Source organism: Ruditapes philippinarum, unplaced genomic scaffold (assembly GCF_026571515.1).
Source record: "Ruditapes philippinarum isolate M1 unplaced genomic scaffold, ASM2657151v2 ctg6544_1_1_1_1, whole genome shotgun sequence".
Taxonomy (NCBI): domain Eukaryota; kingdom Metazoa; phylum Mollusca; class Bivalvia; order Venerida; family Veneridae; genus Ruditapes; species Ruditapes philippinarum.
The window spans coordinates 85,932-103,214 of NW_026856599.1; the positions used below are offsets into that span (position 1 = coordinate 85,932).

At 32.3% G+C, this 17,283-nt stretch overlaps 1 protein-coding gene across 1 annotated transcript in view; it reads right to left on the bottom strand.

Annotated features, from left to right (window-relative positions):
* LOC132747089 (lisH domain-containing protein ARMC9-like) overlaps positions 1-17,283 on the bottom strand; it is a gene marked incomplete at its 5' end in the record, with an annotated part of 36,214 nt that extends 18,931 nt beyond the window's left edge. Inside the window, 9 exon segments of the mRNA XM_060736399.1 lie at positions 90-185; positions 688-811; positions 7,322-7,446; positions 7,814-7,888; positions 8,707-8,798; positions 10,026-10,050; positions 15,514-15,606; positions 16,048-16,197; positions 17,161-17,283. Of these exon segments, the coding sequence (XP_060592382.1) occupies positions 90-185; positions 688-811; positions 7,322-7,446; positions 7,814-7,888; positions 8,707-8,798; positions 10,026-10,050; positions 15,514-15,606; positions 16,048-16,197; positions 17,161-17,283 (903 nt within the window).

Here is a 17,283-nt window from a genome sequence, read left to right on the forward strand (position 1 = left end):
TGAAGGTTAATCATAATATAACTTATCTAAAATTGAGGCAACACTATACAAAGTATATATGTGAGACATTGTATATAAAAGATACATACCCTATGTTGCCCTGGTGTAGCACAACCAAGTAAATCATGTTGTATAAATGACCCCACATTACTATCTCTTGTCAGAGGATTGGCCTGGGTAAGTCTCTGTAATGTATAAAAACATACAATATACTTATATACTATACAATATATATGATATAACATAAATTATATAGCAAATAAATTCACATTACCAACAGATCTTTTATTTCTTCTAAGAAATTGTACGGATTCTTATTCTTTAATTTTAGGAAATTTAAGGCAAGTAAATTTAATTATGTATAACATCATTTACACAAGACAGGTAATTTTGAATGAAATGACATATTATTCTACCACAAAGCCTTGCCTTATTATGTTTACATAGGATAACCAAAATTTTCTGCCCTAAGGCTATTCAAGTGTTGTTGTTTTTTGCGATTTGAGTTTTCATTTTAATTGCAAAGTGAAACCTATAGTAAGGTACTGAAGTCTACATGCCAAATTATCTAAGCTCTTGGCATTTCCAGTTTCACATAAGAATTTTCATAGCAGCACAAGATGACATCCAAACCTTGACAATAATTCTAACAGTTTCCCAGCATTGTTTTTTTGTCAAATAACTTACCCATCTAAGAGCCTGCAGCAGTAAACATTTCCTACGTTCACTAGTTGTCTGTAAATCTTGTTTGATTTTCTCATAATCCAGGACAACCTGAACCTCCTCGATTGGCTCTATTTTACTGGCTTGTCTGTAATACAATATACTTAATACAGACTTGTAGATAATAAGTAAAACGTTTCATACATCCAATTATACAACTTATTCTGCCTAATTGTTTTTATATGCACTTAATTCATGTTTAACTCTGATTCTGCTAATTTTGTATGATGGACTTATCCTCTTTTGAATTCAGAACAATCCATTGAAGGATTTCAATTTAAGTCATTAAAATAAGCAGCCAGTGTAAGGATATGAGAATCTTACACATGCTCCCAGTATAGATGGGAATAAATGACTTGAAAATAATTGTCTAATGTGGCAACAAGTCTTTACTGAATTACTGGTCAACAATTATCCAAGAGCAGGGTATTATTTCCTGTACTAGCAACCAGCATGTAATTTGTTGGGTTTTTTTTGCCTATTATGTATTATATATAATTTGAAAAGGAATGACGAGAACAAATAATCTTATTTGGCATACATTTCTTATAGTAACCTAAAAATCTACAATCATATGTTATAACTTCTATAATGGTGACAGAATGACATAGTTGCAAAAATATATATTCATCTTATAAATATGTGGTGTACCAGAATATTATCCAGCATTGGTGCAAACACTACTAAGCCATTGTGATATGCGAAATTGTGTTGTTGGTCAAGATGGCGGACTCAGAAGAAAACCTAATGTCGAGGCCATTATCTGTGCATTTTTCTACAAAATTCATAAATCGAATCTCACACGATGAAGTGTTATCTTCAATAACCACATTTATTGATAAAAAGGATATCAAATCAATACAAATAACAGAAAGTGAATGTATTATCACATTGAGTTCAGCAGAAATCAAAAACAAGGTCATTTTACATGGATTGAGAATTCAAAACCGTTATATTTACATAACAGACGTGGACAAAATCATCACAAGTGTAACCGTTAAAGATGCACCGTATGAAATGCCTGATTGTGTTTTGATGAAAGTACTGTCTCAATTCGGAGAAGTAATCGAAAATAGTATTTCACATGGAAAAATCAAGGGCACGGACATTGAGAACGGCTCAAGATATCTAAAAATCTTAAATTGTGTTCCGTTACTACCACACAAACTAGATATCGGTAGATTTACCGTAAGACTATTCGCTGACAACAACAGAACCAAATGTAAACATTGTGGCTCTACAACTCATCCGTACTTTAAATGTCAAAACAAGCCTGATAGACGACACAATCCTCCTCAAATTGAAAATCAACGAAATAAACTTTGCTACAATTGTAAAAGAACTGATCATCAAAGAAAGGACTGTCCGTTCGAAATCATTTGTAGATTTTGCAATGAGGAAGGTCATTCGCAAAATGAATGTCCTAAGGAGAATCATGGCGGATACGCCTCCGAAGTAGATGAGAACCCGTGGCTTTCAACAATCTCACAAACAGACACTCAAGTTATAACATCCGACAGCTCGGACGACGAAACTCCAAAATCCCCATCCCTATTGGATATTCCAACTTCATGTAGAGATACATCTTCAAAACCTGGATTGAGGAATACATCTTTTTACATTATTGGGGACTCAAACACGAAAAAACTCAATATAACTGAAGAAAATATTCAAAATAAATCTGTACCAGGATTATCATTAAACAATTGTGAAGACGTGATTGACTCAGTCAAAGACAATAATGTAAGTCGGTTGATAATCCATCTTGGAACAAATGATATTGGTAGGAATGTAAAAAATAATGTTTTACAAAAAGCAAAAAATGCACTTACTGCGGCCAATAAAAAGTGGCCAACTTGTCCAATTGCGTTCTCTAGCATCATTCCGAGAATGGGGAATAGCGCTGCAGTCAAGCGTATCAATTCTGATGCAAAATTTGTAAATCAAAAAATTCTACAATTTTGTCAAAGTAATGGATATCACTTTTTGGACAATGACAAAATTTTCAAAGAAAACAATAAAATAGTCCCATCTCTGTATGATGATAGTGATCCTACGGGTATTCATATTTCAAAATGTGGTGCAGACCAATTGTACATCAGTATGACTGCGTTTTTCATTAATGGAAAAACAGATCAGAGTGGCACACTTTAACAGTACACTCACTAAAAGACCCAGTCATAATGATTAACGGTGATACAGATGTAATTTACTTGTTTGATATTATCTCGAAAAATATCATGGATTTATTTTATTTAAAAAATCATATTTTTTACTATGTCATATAATATCGCATCTATTAATGTAAACGGGTTAAGAGATAACAAGAAGAGGTCTCTGATATTTCAATGGTTGAAAATGAAAAAAATTGATATTATTTTTTTACAAGAAACGCATTGCAAAAATGATAACGAATCTAAGCTCTGGGGAACTCAATGGGGTGGCGACTTTTACTGGTGTAATAATAACAACGGAATCCGAGGCGTAGCGATCTTGATAAAAACCGTTATTATCAATACCGGTAAAAAACATTGAAAAAGATGACGGGGGTCGATACATCTCGCTTGAATTGTGCGCAAATGAGAAAGTTTACCGCTTAACGAATGTGTACCCCCGAACAATGGAACGGAGCGCAAAGATTTTTTAACTCACTTTCGAATAAGTTAATGGATTTAACTGAAACGCATATAATTGGCGGGGATTTCAATTGTTGTTTAAACTCTAAACTAGATAGAAAATATTGCGGTAATAATGGATATGATAAAGCAGACGATGGTCTAAATGACTTATTACAAATGATTCGTGAGTTAGATGTGGAAGACATTTGGCGGAAACGCTTTCCTGACATTAAGCAATATACTTTTAGGCGAAACGAGTCAAAATCAAGGATCGATTATTTTCTTACTTCAAAAATAATTGATAGCGAAGTATCAAGTCCAAAAATACAACATTTTATACATTCAGATCATGATCTTGTTTCGTTGACTTTAAAAATCGATAATGTTCAAAGGGGTCCGGGTCTCTGGAAACTGAATGCAAGTATTTTAAAAGATATTGAATACGTTCAGCTCGTAGAAACATTTTGGAAAGATTGGTCAAAACATAAAGCTAATTTTAACTCAAAACGCGAGTGGTGGGATATGACAAAACATAAAATTAAAACGCTTTCAATTGAATATACAAACACACATTTCAAAACCACAAAGACGAATTAAAGTAATAGAAGAAAAAAATCACAAAGCTTAAAGAAACCAATTCAGCCGAGGCCCAAACTGAAATCAAAATATTATCAGAGGAATTGACTTTCTATTATCAGAAAGAGCTCGAAGCACTCAAAATTAGATCAAAAGCCAAACACATTGCTGAAAATGAAACCTCTTCGAAGTATTTCTTCGACTTAGAAAAAAAGAGGGGCAAGCAAAAATTATGGACGCAAATAAAATCCGAATCTGGAAAACTTAAAAGCGACATAAATTCAATTTTAAAAGAACAGTGTGCATTCTACAAGAAACTTTTTTCTTCTGAAGGAATTGATCTCTGTTCGGCAGAAAAATTGGTTTCTAATATAACTACTAGTATAAATAATGATGAGAAATTTGCCCTTGATTCAGATTTTCGGGAGGAGGAAGTTGAAAAGGTTATTATGGGTTTTAAACTCACAAAATCCCCCGGTGAGGACGGCCTCACTGCAGAATTTTATCAAAAATTTTGGTACTTAATAAAAAACGACTTTCTTGAAGTAATTTTAGAAATTATTGGTTCTTATAACTTATCAAATTCACAGCACAGGGGTGTTTTATCATTGCTTTATAAAAACGGGGATAGATCTGATCTTAAGAATTGGCGTCCACTTACACTTCTAAATGTCGATTACAAAATTATTTCGAAATGCTTAGCAGAAAGACTGAAACCATTATTATCGAAGTTGCTTCATTCAGATCAAAAAGGTTTTATTAAGGGTAGACAAATTTCAGAGGCAAACAGACTCATACAGGACGTAATAGATTACACTGATCTAGAAAAGAAAGATGGTGTTATAATTTTTTTAGATCAAACTAAGGCTTTTGATAGGGTAGAATGGGATTGGCTTGATATCTGCTTAAAAAGGTATGGTATAGGAGACAAATTCAGAAAATGGGTTCAAATGTGTTTAGTCGGCTCGGAAACAGCTATACAAACAAACGGGTTTATTTCTGAATATTTTCAAATTTCCCGCTCTATTAAACAAGGTTGTCCAATAGCGCCGTTTCTCTATATCCTACAAGCAGAACCAATGGCTTGTGCAGTCAGAAACAATATTAATATACACGGCATTAAATTGCCTTCGTTAAATGGCTATGAGCTTGAATTAAAAGTATGTCAATTTGTTGACGATACACAATTTTTTTGTGAGAATGAGTCGTCAGTTCCAGAAATATTTAATACTTTAAAAGAATATGAAATTTCCTCTGGGGCCAAAATGAATAAGGATAAAACAACAGCCATCTTTATTGGAAAATCAAAAGAAAGGACTCCGAAATTTTAAAGATATAAAATGGACGAGAAATTATGTTAAAACTTTAGGAATTTGTCACGGCTATAATATAGATACGAATGAAATTTGGATGAAAAAGATAAACAAAATTAAAAATTGTCTTCAAGTATGGAAAGCTCGGGGCCTGACTTTAAAAGGGAAAATTCTTATTCTGAAAACATATGTAGTTTCTATTATTAATTTTGAAATTGAAACGCGCGGTATACCAACAAAATACTTAGAAGAAATCGAAAAAATTATGAGCGATTTTCTTTGGGACAATAAGCGACCGTTAGTTTCAAAAAGCACAATTCTCCTTGACCTGAAAGACGGAGGTCTTAACTATTGTAATATTTCAAATATTCAAGCCAGTTTGGATGTTAAAACAATATACAAAATTATACACTCAGACATACAGAACTGGAACGCAATAGGAAAATATTTTTTACAAAAATATGATACTAATGGAGAAAATAAAATTGATTATTTTCTGTGTAAATGTTCTTCATTAGAAAATTTACCTTTCAAATTGAACATAAGTACGTTTTACAACTCCGCTCTCGAAAATTGGTGTCGGTTTAAAGCGAAGTTTAAGCCAAAGTCTCTGTCCGATGTAAAAGATATATTTTCTTTTTTGTAACACTGAAATTCGTTTTCGCAAGAAAACACTTTGCTTCAATTCATTTGTAAAAAAGTAATCTATTGTTTTTAAAAGATATTTGGAACTTTGAAAATAATAATTTTATTAGCATAGACACTCTTTTAAGGAAATTAAAATGTACGCAAAATTGGATTGCCGAATGGCATATGCTCAAATCAAGCAGCATTCCTTAATTGTATATTACTGCTTTAAAAGACCACGATTATGATCAGTGTCGAATTACACTCACTTTGTCGATATTGTCTTCATGAGCAGCACGCAAACAAAAATATTGCCTGAAAATATTAAAATAAAACAAATATCTCATATATGGAATCAAAAGACTTGTAAATTAAAATGGGAAAGCTTTCTTAATATGGAGTTACCATGGAGTAAAATATGGTGCCACGTTTATGATTCTTTTTTCTTCATGCAAAGCTGTACAATTCAGTGGAAATTTTTACAAAATGCTATTTATATAGAATACAAGCTGTCTCTTATGAATTTATCTGACGGTAAATGTTGTATATGTAAATCTCACAGAGAAACTCTGTTTCATCTCTTCTGAGAATGTGATTTTTCTAAGAATGTTTGGACATATGTAATTCGAAAACTTAAGTCCGTTAAAATTTTGGAAAATGATTTTTCAAATTTCCAATCTACTGCACTTTTTGGATCTTTTGAACACGCAATGAATGATAAATTGATCAATACTGTTATATACGAAACCAAATGGGCAATATGGAAATATCGTAACAATTGTAAGCATAATTATTTATATCAACCAATACCTATTTTTGTTAAGAAATTTGTTCAATGATATAAAATACCAATTTGAATACAAATGTAGAAATAAAAACGATTCAGTGACAGAATTTTTAAAATATTTGTAATTTGTATGAATATTACCTTTAATATATGGGAAGCAACTTAAGTGAAATTAAAGATTTAATTCATAAAGAGTTAACTCGCTTTTCAACCTTGTCATTTTTCGCTTTTCGGACAAGTAAATGATACGTTTTGCGAATTGTATATTTTTCACATTATCTATAATGATTCTTATTTTGTAAGAAATCAAATATATATACTTATATTATTGTAAGGCTGATAGGAGGATGCTCCTCGACCCCTATTATGCCAATGACTGGGAAAAAAATGGGGTTACCCATTAACTGGGCGCCCGAAACTGGAAAAAAAAAAAAAAAAAAAAAAAAAAAAAAAAAAAAAAAAAAAAAAAAAAAAAAAAGCCATTGTGATATGCAAGAGTTTTTACAAAATAAGCCAACACAAACTAAGAGTAGACAATTACTTTTGCAATATGTAAAGTCCTGAATAAAAATCTTTTTTTTGACTCAATGTTTTATAATATTATTCTACATTATTAGAGTGCTCCACCAATTCAAAATTTGGAATGAAGATTCCAGTAATAAAAGATGTATACCAACCTAGGAGCTATAGATTGTCTGAGGGCATCACCCGCAGTTCCCGGCCTCGTCATATCTACAGACTGCCCAGTTATGTGAGCATTAAACAATCTACCACACAAATGTTGTAAATACTCAGGACTTATCTGTGAACAAAAAAAGATTTTAAAAAAAATCATTTTTCTATGTAGAAAAGGAAAAAGTTCACTTTAATGGATATTTTTCGTAACCATATACATGTATTAAAGTAAATATATAGATAGAGCCTACATGGCTAAATATGTAAGAGAAGAAATATGAAGTAATTAAGCATGATAATTTATAACATATTTACAGAATAATTAAATTATCAAAAATATATAAGTTAGCTTTTCATAGATCGTAAATAATTATACACCTCTCAAGCTTTTGATGTACTTTTCTAAAGTTTGATTTTCTGAAAATGTGTTGCTCGTCTAAAGGCATGCAGCTTTTAAAGACAAACAAAACAACAGTACAGACATAAAGACTTACAATTTTTCCCTGCACTGTTTGTTCGAGAGAATCTACAAGATCTGCTGTTATACCAATCAAATTATGATAGTCAGCCTAGATGTCATAAATATAGATTTGTAATACAAAATGAAAATACACTACTGCAAGCTCAAGAAATGAACCCAGCTTTTTTGTTTGCATACAATTCCCTAGCATAGTCTCAATGGAAAACAGAACTTTTCAAATAAAAGGAGAAAATTTTTATAAGACTTAGTCTTCTGTTCTAATCCTTTTCTTGAATATAAAAAATGTTTGATTTGTATTGTATATATGTAAATGTATATATTCAGGAAATAGATAAGTTTAAAGTAAATGAAAGTTATTCATACAAAAAAATGTACAGTTCAAAGGGGCCCTCTATAGTACAACAATTTTAATTTCCCTAAAGTAAACTTCACAATAGATTTAACCTCTCTATAGCAACACCTGTCAATAACAACCCAAATATTTGCCTCCTTAAGAGTGTTGCTATGCAGAGGTTGTACAGTATTCTGTGCTAAAACCTTCATGTAATGGTCAAATAAACTTTCAATATATGTCATAACATTAAACATATGACTGACAATTGTATTAAAGCCTGGTTTTAAAGTCCCAGTCTGCCAATAATAATCAAATACTCTGTGCAGTTTCGGTTACATAAGTTTTGGATGAAATTCCTTTATAAAGTATAAGAAAGGTTATAGGCAAATGAGTTTTCTAATATACATGTATACTACACTTGTGGAAAAATGACAACAAAGGGTCATATTTCAGCAGAAAATAATCATATCACAGAATGCCAGGTCATGCTGCAATCATTGATTCTTCAAAACTTATTCAAACTCTGGTGTACAGTATTTATGAAGACAACATATTGTAAACTCATGATTTACCTGGACTTTGTTATATCGTTTAATGTAGGACATTGTTTTCCTCTCTGACTCGACCAGTTGTTGCTGATATATCTGTACTTGTTGAAAATGATCTGAAAAACAAAATAATGTAGTGACCATTAACTGGGAGATCATTATTGAGTTTCTTCAGTGGACACAACCACATTTGGCAAAATAATGCCTTTAACAAAGAATTGACATTGAAACTTTTTGGGTAATTGTGTTCAATACACTTTTACAGTGACCACTGACTTCATCTGACAAAACAATGCATATTACAAATAATTTACAATGACACTTCACCAGCTGCCAAGGGCTGAATGAAATTCACAAGTAGAGTGTGTAACACCTGTGACCACTTGATCAATTTAAACTGTCACATGTCACATTACAGCATCAAACAATGACTATGATTTACAAAAAATACTTCACAAAATATTTCTAATCTTCCTTTTTATCATATTATTTCAATAACAAAAAATAGAGGATATTGAATGACTGTAGATTTGATACTTAATAAACTGGATGAGTTGGATAAAATCCTATCATCCAAGCCTCTGGTGAGCATAATTGTTTGATTCATCATGTTCAATAAATTTTGTGTTGAATCTGTATTACTTTAAGATTCTATTTAACAAATATCCAAAATTCAAAATAAAATAATAAAGATTTACTTTAAAAAAATATCAAGAAAGGAAAGGCAGAGTTTTTTCTTGCATGGTTGTTAAGTTTAAGCTAATTTTTAATTAACATAATTTTGGGGTCATATCTTGGCGGTGTGTCCACCTTTTTTAGCTTTCCTGACTAATTAACAAGTAATAACAAATTTCTCTGCAAGAGACCCCATATTGTTTATAAATATTATAACAAATTGGCCGCATGATGACAAAAACAACATGGGTTTGCGACCAGCATGGATCCAGACCAGCCTGCGCATCCGTGCAGTTTGATCAGGATTCATGCTGTTCGCTTACCAACTCTATTACAAGTAGAGAAACTGATAGCAAACAGCATGGATCCTGATAAGAATGTGCGGATGCTCAGGCTGGTCTGGATCCATGCTGGTTGCAAACGCACTATGTTGGTTTTGTTGTGACGCGGCTCAAAAAGCCATACACCACAATGCCAGATGAGATATAATGACTGTTGTCACAGAGAAATTTCACCTCACACAGGGATTCAAACTAGTGACCCCTGGAATAATTGCTGGATAACAAATTAAATATTGTCAGCTAAGTTGGTGGACTAGACCTGGATCTTTTTGACCAAGAGAGGGAGAAAAGCACAGAATAATTCTGTTAACGGAAGATTTAACTTACCTCCAGAAGAACTACTTGTACCTCTCTGATAATATAGTTAAAGAAAACAACATGGTGACATGATAACTTCACTATAAAACAATGTTTCCTCGATTTAAAATCAATCAAAAATAAATTTTACTTATTTTAAATATTCAAAGAAAATATATATAAATATACATTGTACAATAAAATAAAATGTGTCTCTGATATTAAATACAGATGAATACATAAACAAAATAAAATGTTCCAGAACAATATTTAATGTTATATATATGAGACGTGCAATAACAAAACCAACATAATGGGTTTGCGACCAGCATGGATCCAGCCAAGCCTGCGCATCCGCGCAGTCTGATCAGGATCCATGCTGTTTGCTTACAAACCTTTTTACAAGTAGAGATACTGATAGCGAACAGCATAGATCCTGATCAGTCTGTGCGGATGCACAATTTATTGGTTTTGTCGTGACGCAGCTCATATTATTTTTCAAGTAGGGATTAAACCATTTAGCAATGATTTCATGCATCTACCATGTCTTTAAAGGAAATATATAAACATATCTTTCATACCATTATTTTGGAAAAGTTCAGAAGCATTATAGCAGTATACATTTTAAACCTTTTTTTACATGAGTTGTTGCTCATGTGATTGGAATCTATCTACATGTATTTACAATTGAAATCTATCAGACCAAAAACTAAAGTAAAAGACTGCCCAACTCTTTTTAAGAATTACGCATTACCAATTAATTCTGAACAATATCTATAGAAATTCCTGTTGGTAACATGGATAACTAATTATTTTTTACCTAGTTAAATATAAAATTTAACACAATGATGGAAAAATGTCAAGATCTTTTAATTTTACAGTCCTGTTCAATGACAATATTCACTTGGATGGACATAATATCATTTTAATTAAATTTCCAAAATGGCAACACAGGTAAACACAATGTAATATATAAACTTATCATACTAGGGTTTGTTTGGGTTTTTTTTTTGCTATATTTTCCTGACATTTCTAGTATATAACTGTGAACATTACCCTGACAGGTCAAGAGTATAGCAAAGCTCATTTTGTTAACTTTAACTTAGTGTAGAAACTGGATAACTCCATTAAATCATATAAGGAGTTAACCAGTTTCACTGCATTGAAGGTCACAAAATTAAATAATTGAGAAGAACTTCATGGTAAGTGCTGTAAGCAAACAACAAAAAACTGTCAGATTTCAAAAGTCTATTTTGCCAGACTAAATAAGAATTTTATAAGATTTCTGTTTATCTCATAAGATAGAAAATGTTATTAATTGATGTCATTCAGAAATGATCTTGGCACCTAGTTGTGAAAATAATTTACATATAAATAGAAAGATTAAGTCAATAATCTTGTACTGAGGTCAAGAGATATACAGTAACTATCTATTACTATCTCAAGTTATGACAAGTAGCAAGATATAATTAGCATTACAAGGTATTCAACATCATATCAATGAAAACAAATATATAATTAACCTTTAAGCTTAGTACAGATCTTATTTGACCTTAGTGCAAACAAGAGCTGTCACAGGAAACAGCGTAGCTCGACTAATTAAATACTGGACACAGTAAGGATGACAAAACTCATAATGAAAGAAAAGAAAAATCAATTATGATATGAATATATTTCTTCTTATGACAAGAAGTTATTGTTGTTAACATAAATTCCCAGTTCAAGGGGGAAAAAAACTGGGAATAATCACACTAGAGTTATGGACCTTGAGTAGCGTAGTGTAATTAACAATATATTTAATCTCTGAAAACAAATGATGAAATAAAATGCAGAAAAAAGAGCAAATAAATGCCCCCCCCCCCCCCCCCCCCCCTGAAAAACTGTTCGTTCTGCGATGCTCCAATAAAAAAGCGTTGTTTTTTTTGGTGAATTTCGAACCGAACTAGTGCATATTATTTTGGCATATGAAAATAAGTTTTTACAAAGATCGGTGCATCAAACTTAAAGAGTGAAAGGCTGACTTCAGATTGCATATTGTATGGACAGTTGTCACATATTTACATGCAAGAACAGTAATACGAAGATTGTGTTCACACAATGGTTAAAGCTAATCAATGGTCAATCATATGTGGTTCAAACAGTACATTATACCAGTCAATCACCATGAGCATTGTAATAGGATAATTCTTGTCTTGTCGCATAAGATGTGGTTGATGATAAGGAACATATATTTGAAGTATGAAGTTGATACCTTAAGAAATGAAAAAGTTATAATGAAAAATATTTTACTGCACCAAAACTTTAATCTGAAATCTGGACGCCGACACCGGGGCGAGTAGGACAGCTCTCCATATACTTCATATAGTCGAGCTAAAAAATGAAGACAAGAGGGCCATGATGGCCCTGAAGTCGCTCACCTGTATATAGGCCCCCGGAGCGGGCCAGTTTAAACCCCAGGGCTTTTATTTGAACAAACTTGGTAGACACCCATTAGAAGATGTTTCATGCTAAACATCTAAGGTCTAGCTGGTCAAGTTTTTTCTTTACACATATAGTTAAAAACAATGACACACCTAGGGCAGGGCCATTTTTGACCCAAGGGCTTTTATTTGAACAATCTTTGTAGACACTTACTAGAAAATGTTTCATGCTTAATAGCTAAACTCTAGCTATTCGGGTTTTTTCAAAGAAGTTTTTTAAGTTTTTGCTATACACATATAAGGAAAATCAATGTCACCGGGACGGGGCCAATTTTGACCCCAAGGCTTTTATTTGAACAAACTTTGTAGACACTCACTAGAAGATGCTTCGTGCTTAATAATTAAACTCTAGCTATTTGGGTTTTTTCAAAGAAGATTTTTTAAGTTTTTGTTATACACATATAAGGAAAATGGATGACCCCCGGAGTGGGGCCAATTTTGACACCAGGGCTTTTATTACAACAAACTTGGTAGACACTAACTAGAAGATGTTTCAAGCTTAGTATCTAAACTCTAGCTATTTGTTTTTTTCAAAGAAGATTTTTTAAGTTTTGTTATACACATATAAGAAAAATCAATGACCCCCGGGGCAGGGCCAATTTTGACCCCAGGGCTCTTATTTGAACAAACTTGGTAGACATCCATTAGAACATGTTTCATGCTAAATATCTTAGATCTAGCTCTTTGGGGTTCTTTAAAAGAAGATTTTTTAAGTTTTACTATATGCATATAGGGAAAATCAATGACCCCCGGGGTGGAGCCAATTTTGACCCCAGGGCTTCTATTTGTACAAACTTGGTAGACACCCATTAGAGGATGTTTCATGCTAAATATCTTAGCTCTAGGTCTTTGGGTTCTTAAAAAGAAGATTTTTTAAGTTTTTACTATATGCATAATTATAGGGAAAATCAATGACCCCCTGGGGCGGGGCCAATTTTGACCCCAGGGCTTTTATTTGAACAAACTTGGTAGAAACCCATTAGAGGATGTTTCATGCTAAATATCTTAGCTCTAGGTCTTTGGGTTCTTTACAAGAAGATTTTTAAGTTTTTGCTATACACATATAAGGAAAATCAATGACCCCCGGGGCGGGACCAATTTTGACCCCAGGGCTCTTATTTGAACAAACTTGGTAGACATCCATTAGAACATGTTTCATGCTTAATATCTTAGCTCTAGCTCTTTGGGTTCTTTAAAAGAAGATTTTTTTAAGTTTTTACTATATGCATATAGGGAAAATCAATGACCCCCTGGGGCGGGGCCAATTTTGACCCCAGGGCTTTTATTTGAACAAACTTGGTAGACACCCATTAGAGGATGTTTCATGCTAAATATCTTAGCTATAGGTCTTTGGGTTCTTTTAAAGAAGATTTTTTAAGGTTTTACTATATGCATATAGGGAAAATCAATGACCCCCTGGGGCGGGGCCAATTTTGACCCCAGGGCTTTTATTTGAACAAACTTGGTAGACATCCATTAGAGGATGTTTCATGCTAAAAATCTTAGCTATAGGTCTTTGGGTTCTTTTAAAGAAGATTTTTTAAGGTTTTACTATATGCATATAGGGAAAATCAATGACCCCCGGCGGGACGGGGCCAATTTTGACTCAAGGGCTTTTATTTGAGCAAACTTGGTAGACAGTCAATAAAAGATGTTTCATGCCAAATATCTAAGCTCTAGCTCTTTGGATTTTTAGAAGAAGATATTTAAAGTTTTTTTTTCTTGGTTGCCATGGCAACCAGAGTTCTGCATGGAATTAAATTCTTTGAACAATTTGCAAAGGTGACCAACAAAGGAACATTCCTGTGAAGTTTGGATGAAATTGGCTTAGTTATTTATGAGGAGATGTCATTTAAAGTAAAAGTTTACGGACGGACGTACCAAAATTTGATGTTTATGAGGCAAATGAGCTCATAAACACCACCTGGACCAACGTCCATAAGCAAAATAAGCTCATAAAAACAAAAAAATAGCTCATAATTTTAAATTTTATGAGTTTATGTTCTTTATTTAACTACGGAATGAAGCTCATAATAATCAAATGTTGGCTCGGACGGACGCCGGATGGACGCCGGACGAAAAGCGATCACAAAAACTCACCCTGTCACTTTGTGACAGGTGAGCTAAAAAAAACAATAAAAATACACTATTTTCCTCTGCTGAGTTACAGGAAATTAGATAGAAAGTTCTTATGTATGGGACATTTTTGACAGCAAGGTCATGATTTATGTACCTTTTTGTAACGGGCCCACCCTTCAATGATAAATGCTAGGCTATGGATCTTTTAGTTTCTGACAGGAAGGTTTTTTTTAAAGATTTTTTCTTTTTATTAGTACATGTGTACTCTTTAACGATGTCACTTTGCTAAAACATGCACTGCGGTTTTGTTTGAATTTCATAATACAATAGCATGGACTTGTCTAACTCACAGTATGAGCACATTAAGCAGGGACTTTACTACCTGATTGTCCCAATGATAAAACTTTTGTGTAAAAACGATCAAAACTCTATCCTTAATACTAAGCCACTATTCCAGTATATTGTTATAAAATACTTAAATTTTTCTATGGCTTATAAGTGTTCTAGCCTAGTTTTAATCACTTTATATTTATTTGAGCATTTACAAAAATTGTCTTAAAAGAGGCATTCTGTTTTATTATTGTTATTATCATTATTATAATTATCATTACTATTATCATTAATATTATTATCATCATCATCATTATTACTATTATTATCACTATTATAATTATTGTTACTATTATTATTACTACTATCATTATAATTACTATTTGCATTATTATTAATTTGCTATTGTCATTGTTATTATCATTATTATTAGTGTTACTATTATCATTACTATTAGCATTATCATTATTATTATCATCAGCATTACTACAATTATCATCATCATTAATATTATTATTACTATTATGATTATTACTTTTATCATTATTATCACTATTATCATAATTACAAAATCATCATAATCATCATCATCATACTCATCATCATTATTATTATCATATAAAGGATACATAAAGATCAAAGAGCTTGGGCTGTGGTGTTGACTTCAGTGACAAAGTCAAAAACTTTTCCAGTCTAATTTCAAGATCTTTTGTCCATGTGTCCTGAAAGACATGAAACACAGATTAAACTATATACATGTATATGACATATTGAATTTCATCAGTGTGATATACCCTATATCATTCACTACATATAATGATATCATTCACCTGTATATAACATTATTTTTTATGTACATGTCAGCTGTAGTAGCATAACATAAGAAGAAAATGAGTCTGTTTTTCATGAATAAAAATATCTAATAATCTTTCTTTTTTACAATTAAAAAAAGAAAATAATATGAAGTTTATCATTGCTATTATTACATGGATGGTCTTTTGTAGCCAAGGTAACAGATCATTACACATAAAGAATTTTTTAGTAGGACCATTCATTTTTAAATCCAGACAGTCACCACAGGAACTTGATATGACCTATACGATTTAAAAAACAAAAACATAATAAAAAACAAAAAACAGTTAAAAATAACAACAAAAACTTACTGTGAAAAGTTCTTTATATGATGGGTGACCTTTAGGGTTTGGCACAAATGGTAGAGCGTAGAATGGAAGAAACTCGGTAGTCTGGCTAAGAGTCGCACCTCGGTTCTCAAGGAATGTCTTGAAATCCTGCATGTTTTTATCAGCTAATGTCTGTAATGATGAAATGTCATATATTTATTATATACCTATATGTATTTTTCTACATTAAAAGCATTATCAAATGCACAAGATGAAAATCTGTATCACATTCAAATCTGATCTAAAATGATTAAGCCAATTATGTTATGGTTGAATATATGGTTTAACTTTGACAAGGTATTGCCATCTGAGTGCAGTTATGGGTTAACTATTATTATATTATATGTATATAAGAGGGCCATGATGGCCATTAATCGCTCACATTGTACCAATAAAAACTCTATGAACAAAATGAATTTTGACCCCAGGGTTTTTATTTGAACAAACTTGGTAGACACTCACCAGAAGATGTTTCATGCTTAATATCTAAGCTCTAGCTCTTTTGTTTTTTTTAAGATGATTTTTTAAGTTTTTTCTTTAGGTTGTCATGGCAACCAGAGTTCTGTATGGAATTTAATTCTTTGAACAATTTTAAAGGTTACCACCACAGAAACATTCCTGTGAAGTTTGGATAAAATTGGCTTAGTGGTTTATCATAAATAAAAGTAAAAATAAATGTAACGGACAATGGATTGACAGACCGACGCCGGGCGAAAAGCGATCACAAAAGCTCACCTTGACACATGAGCTAATAAAGAGTTAACCCATTACTGCAGCCAGGTGACAGTATGTAATAAAAGGGTTATCTTTTTACTTGTATTGGGCTCTAATGGATTTAACTATAACAGATTACACTCAGTGCATAAGATCCTTTGATTATAAAATTGGGATAAAGGTGAAATTGGTATAAAAAACAATGAAATGGCTGAAAACCTGGTCTTGAGGTTATAAAACTTTTTTTCTGAGTTCAGTCCCAAATCCCAGGATTTTCATTGGTCAGTGAACATTTTGTGGCAGTTTCTGACCAATCAAATACCAGAGATCTGAGTTTGAGCTTAGAGAAATTCTTTATAACCTTAGACCTTAAAGACATACCTGTCCTTTTGCAAATTTCAGTGGATATATGGCGAAGTAAATATTAAGGTAAAATTCAAGTTTCTGCGCCACAGAGTCATTGTCCCGTAACGACTTTGGTAAGCTGGAATTCCACACATCAAA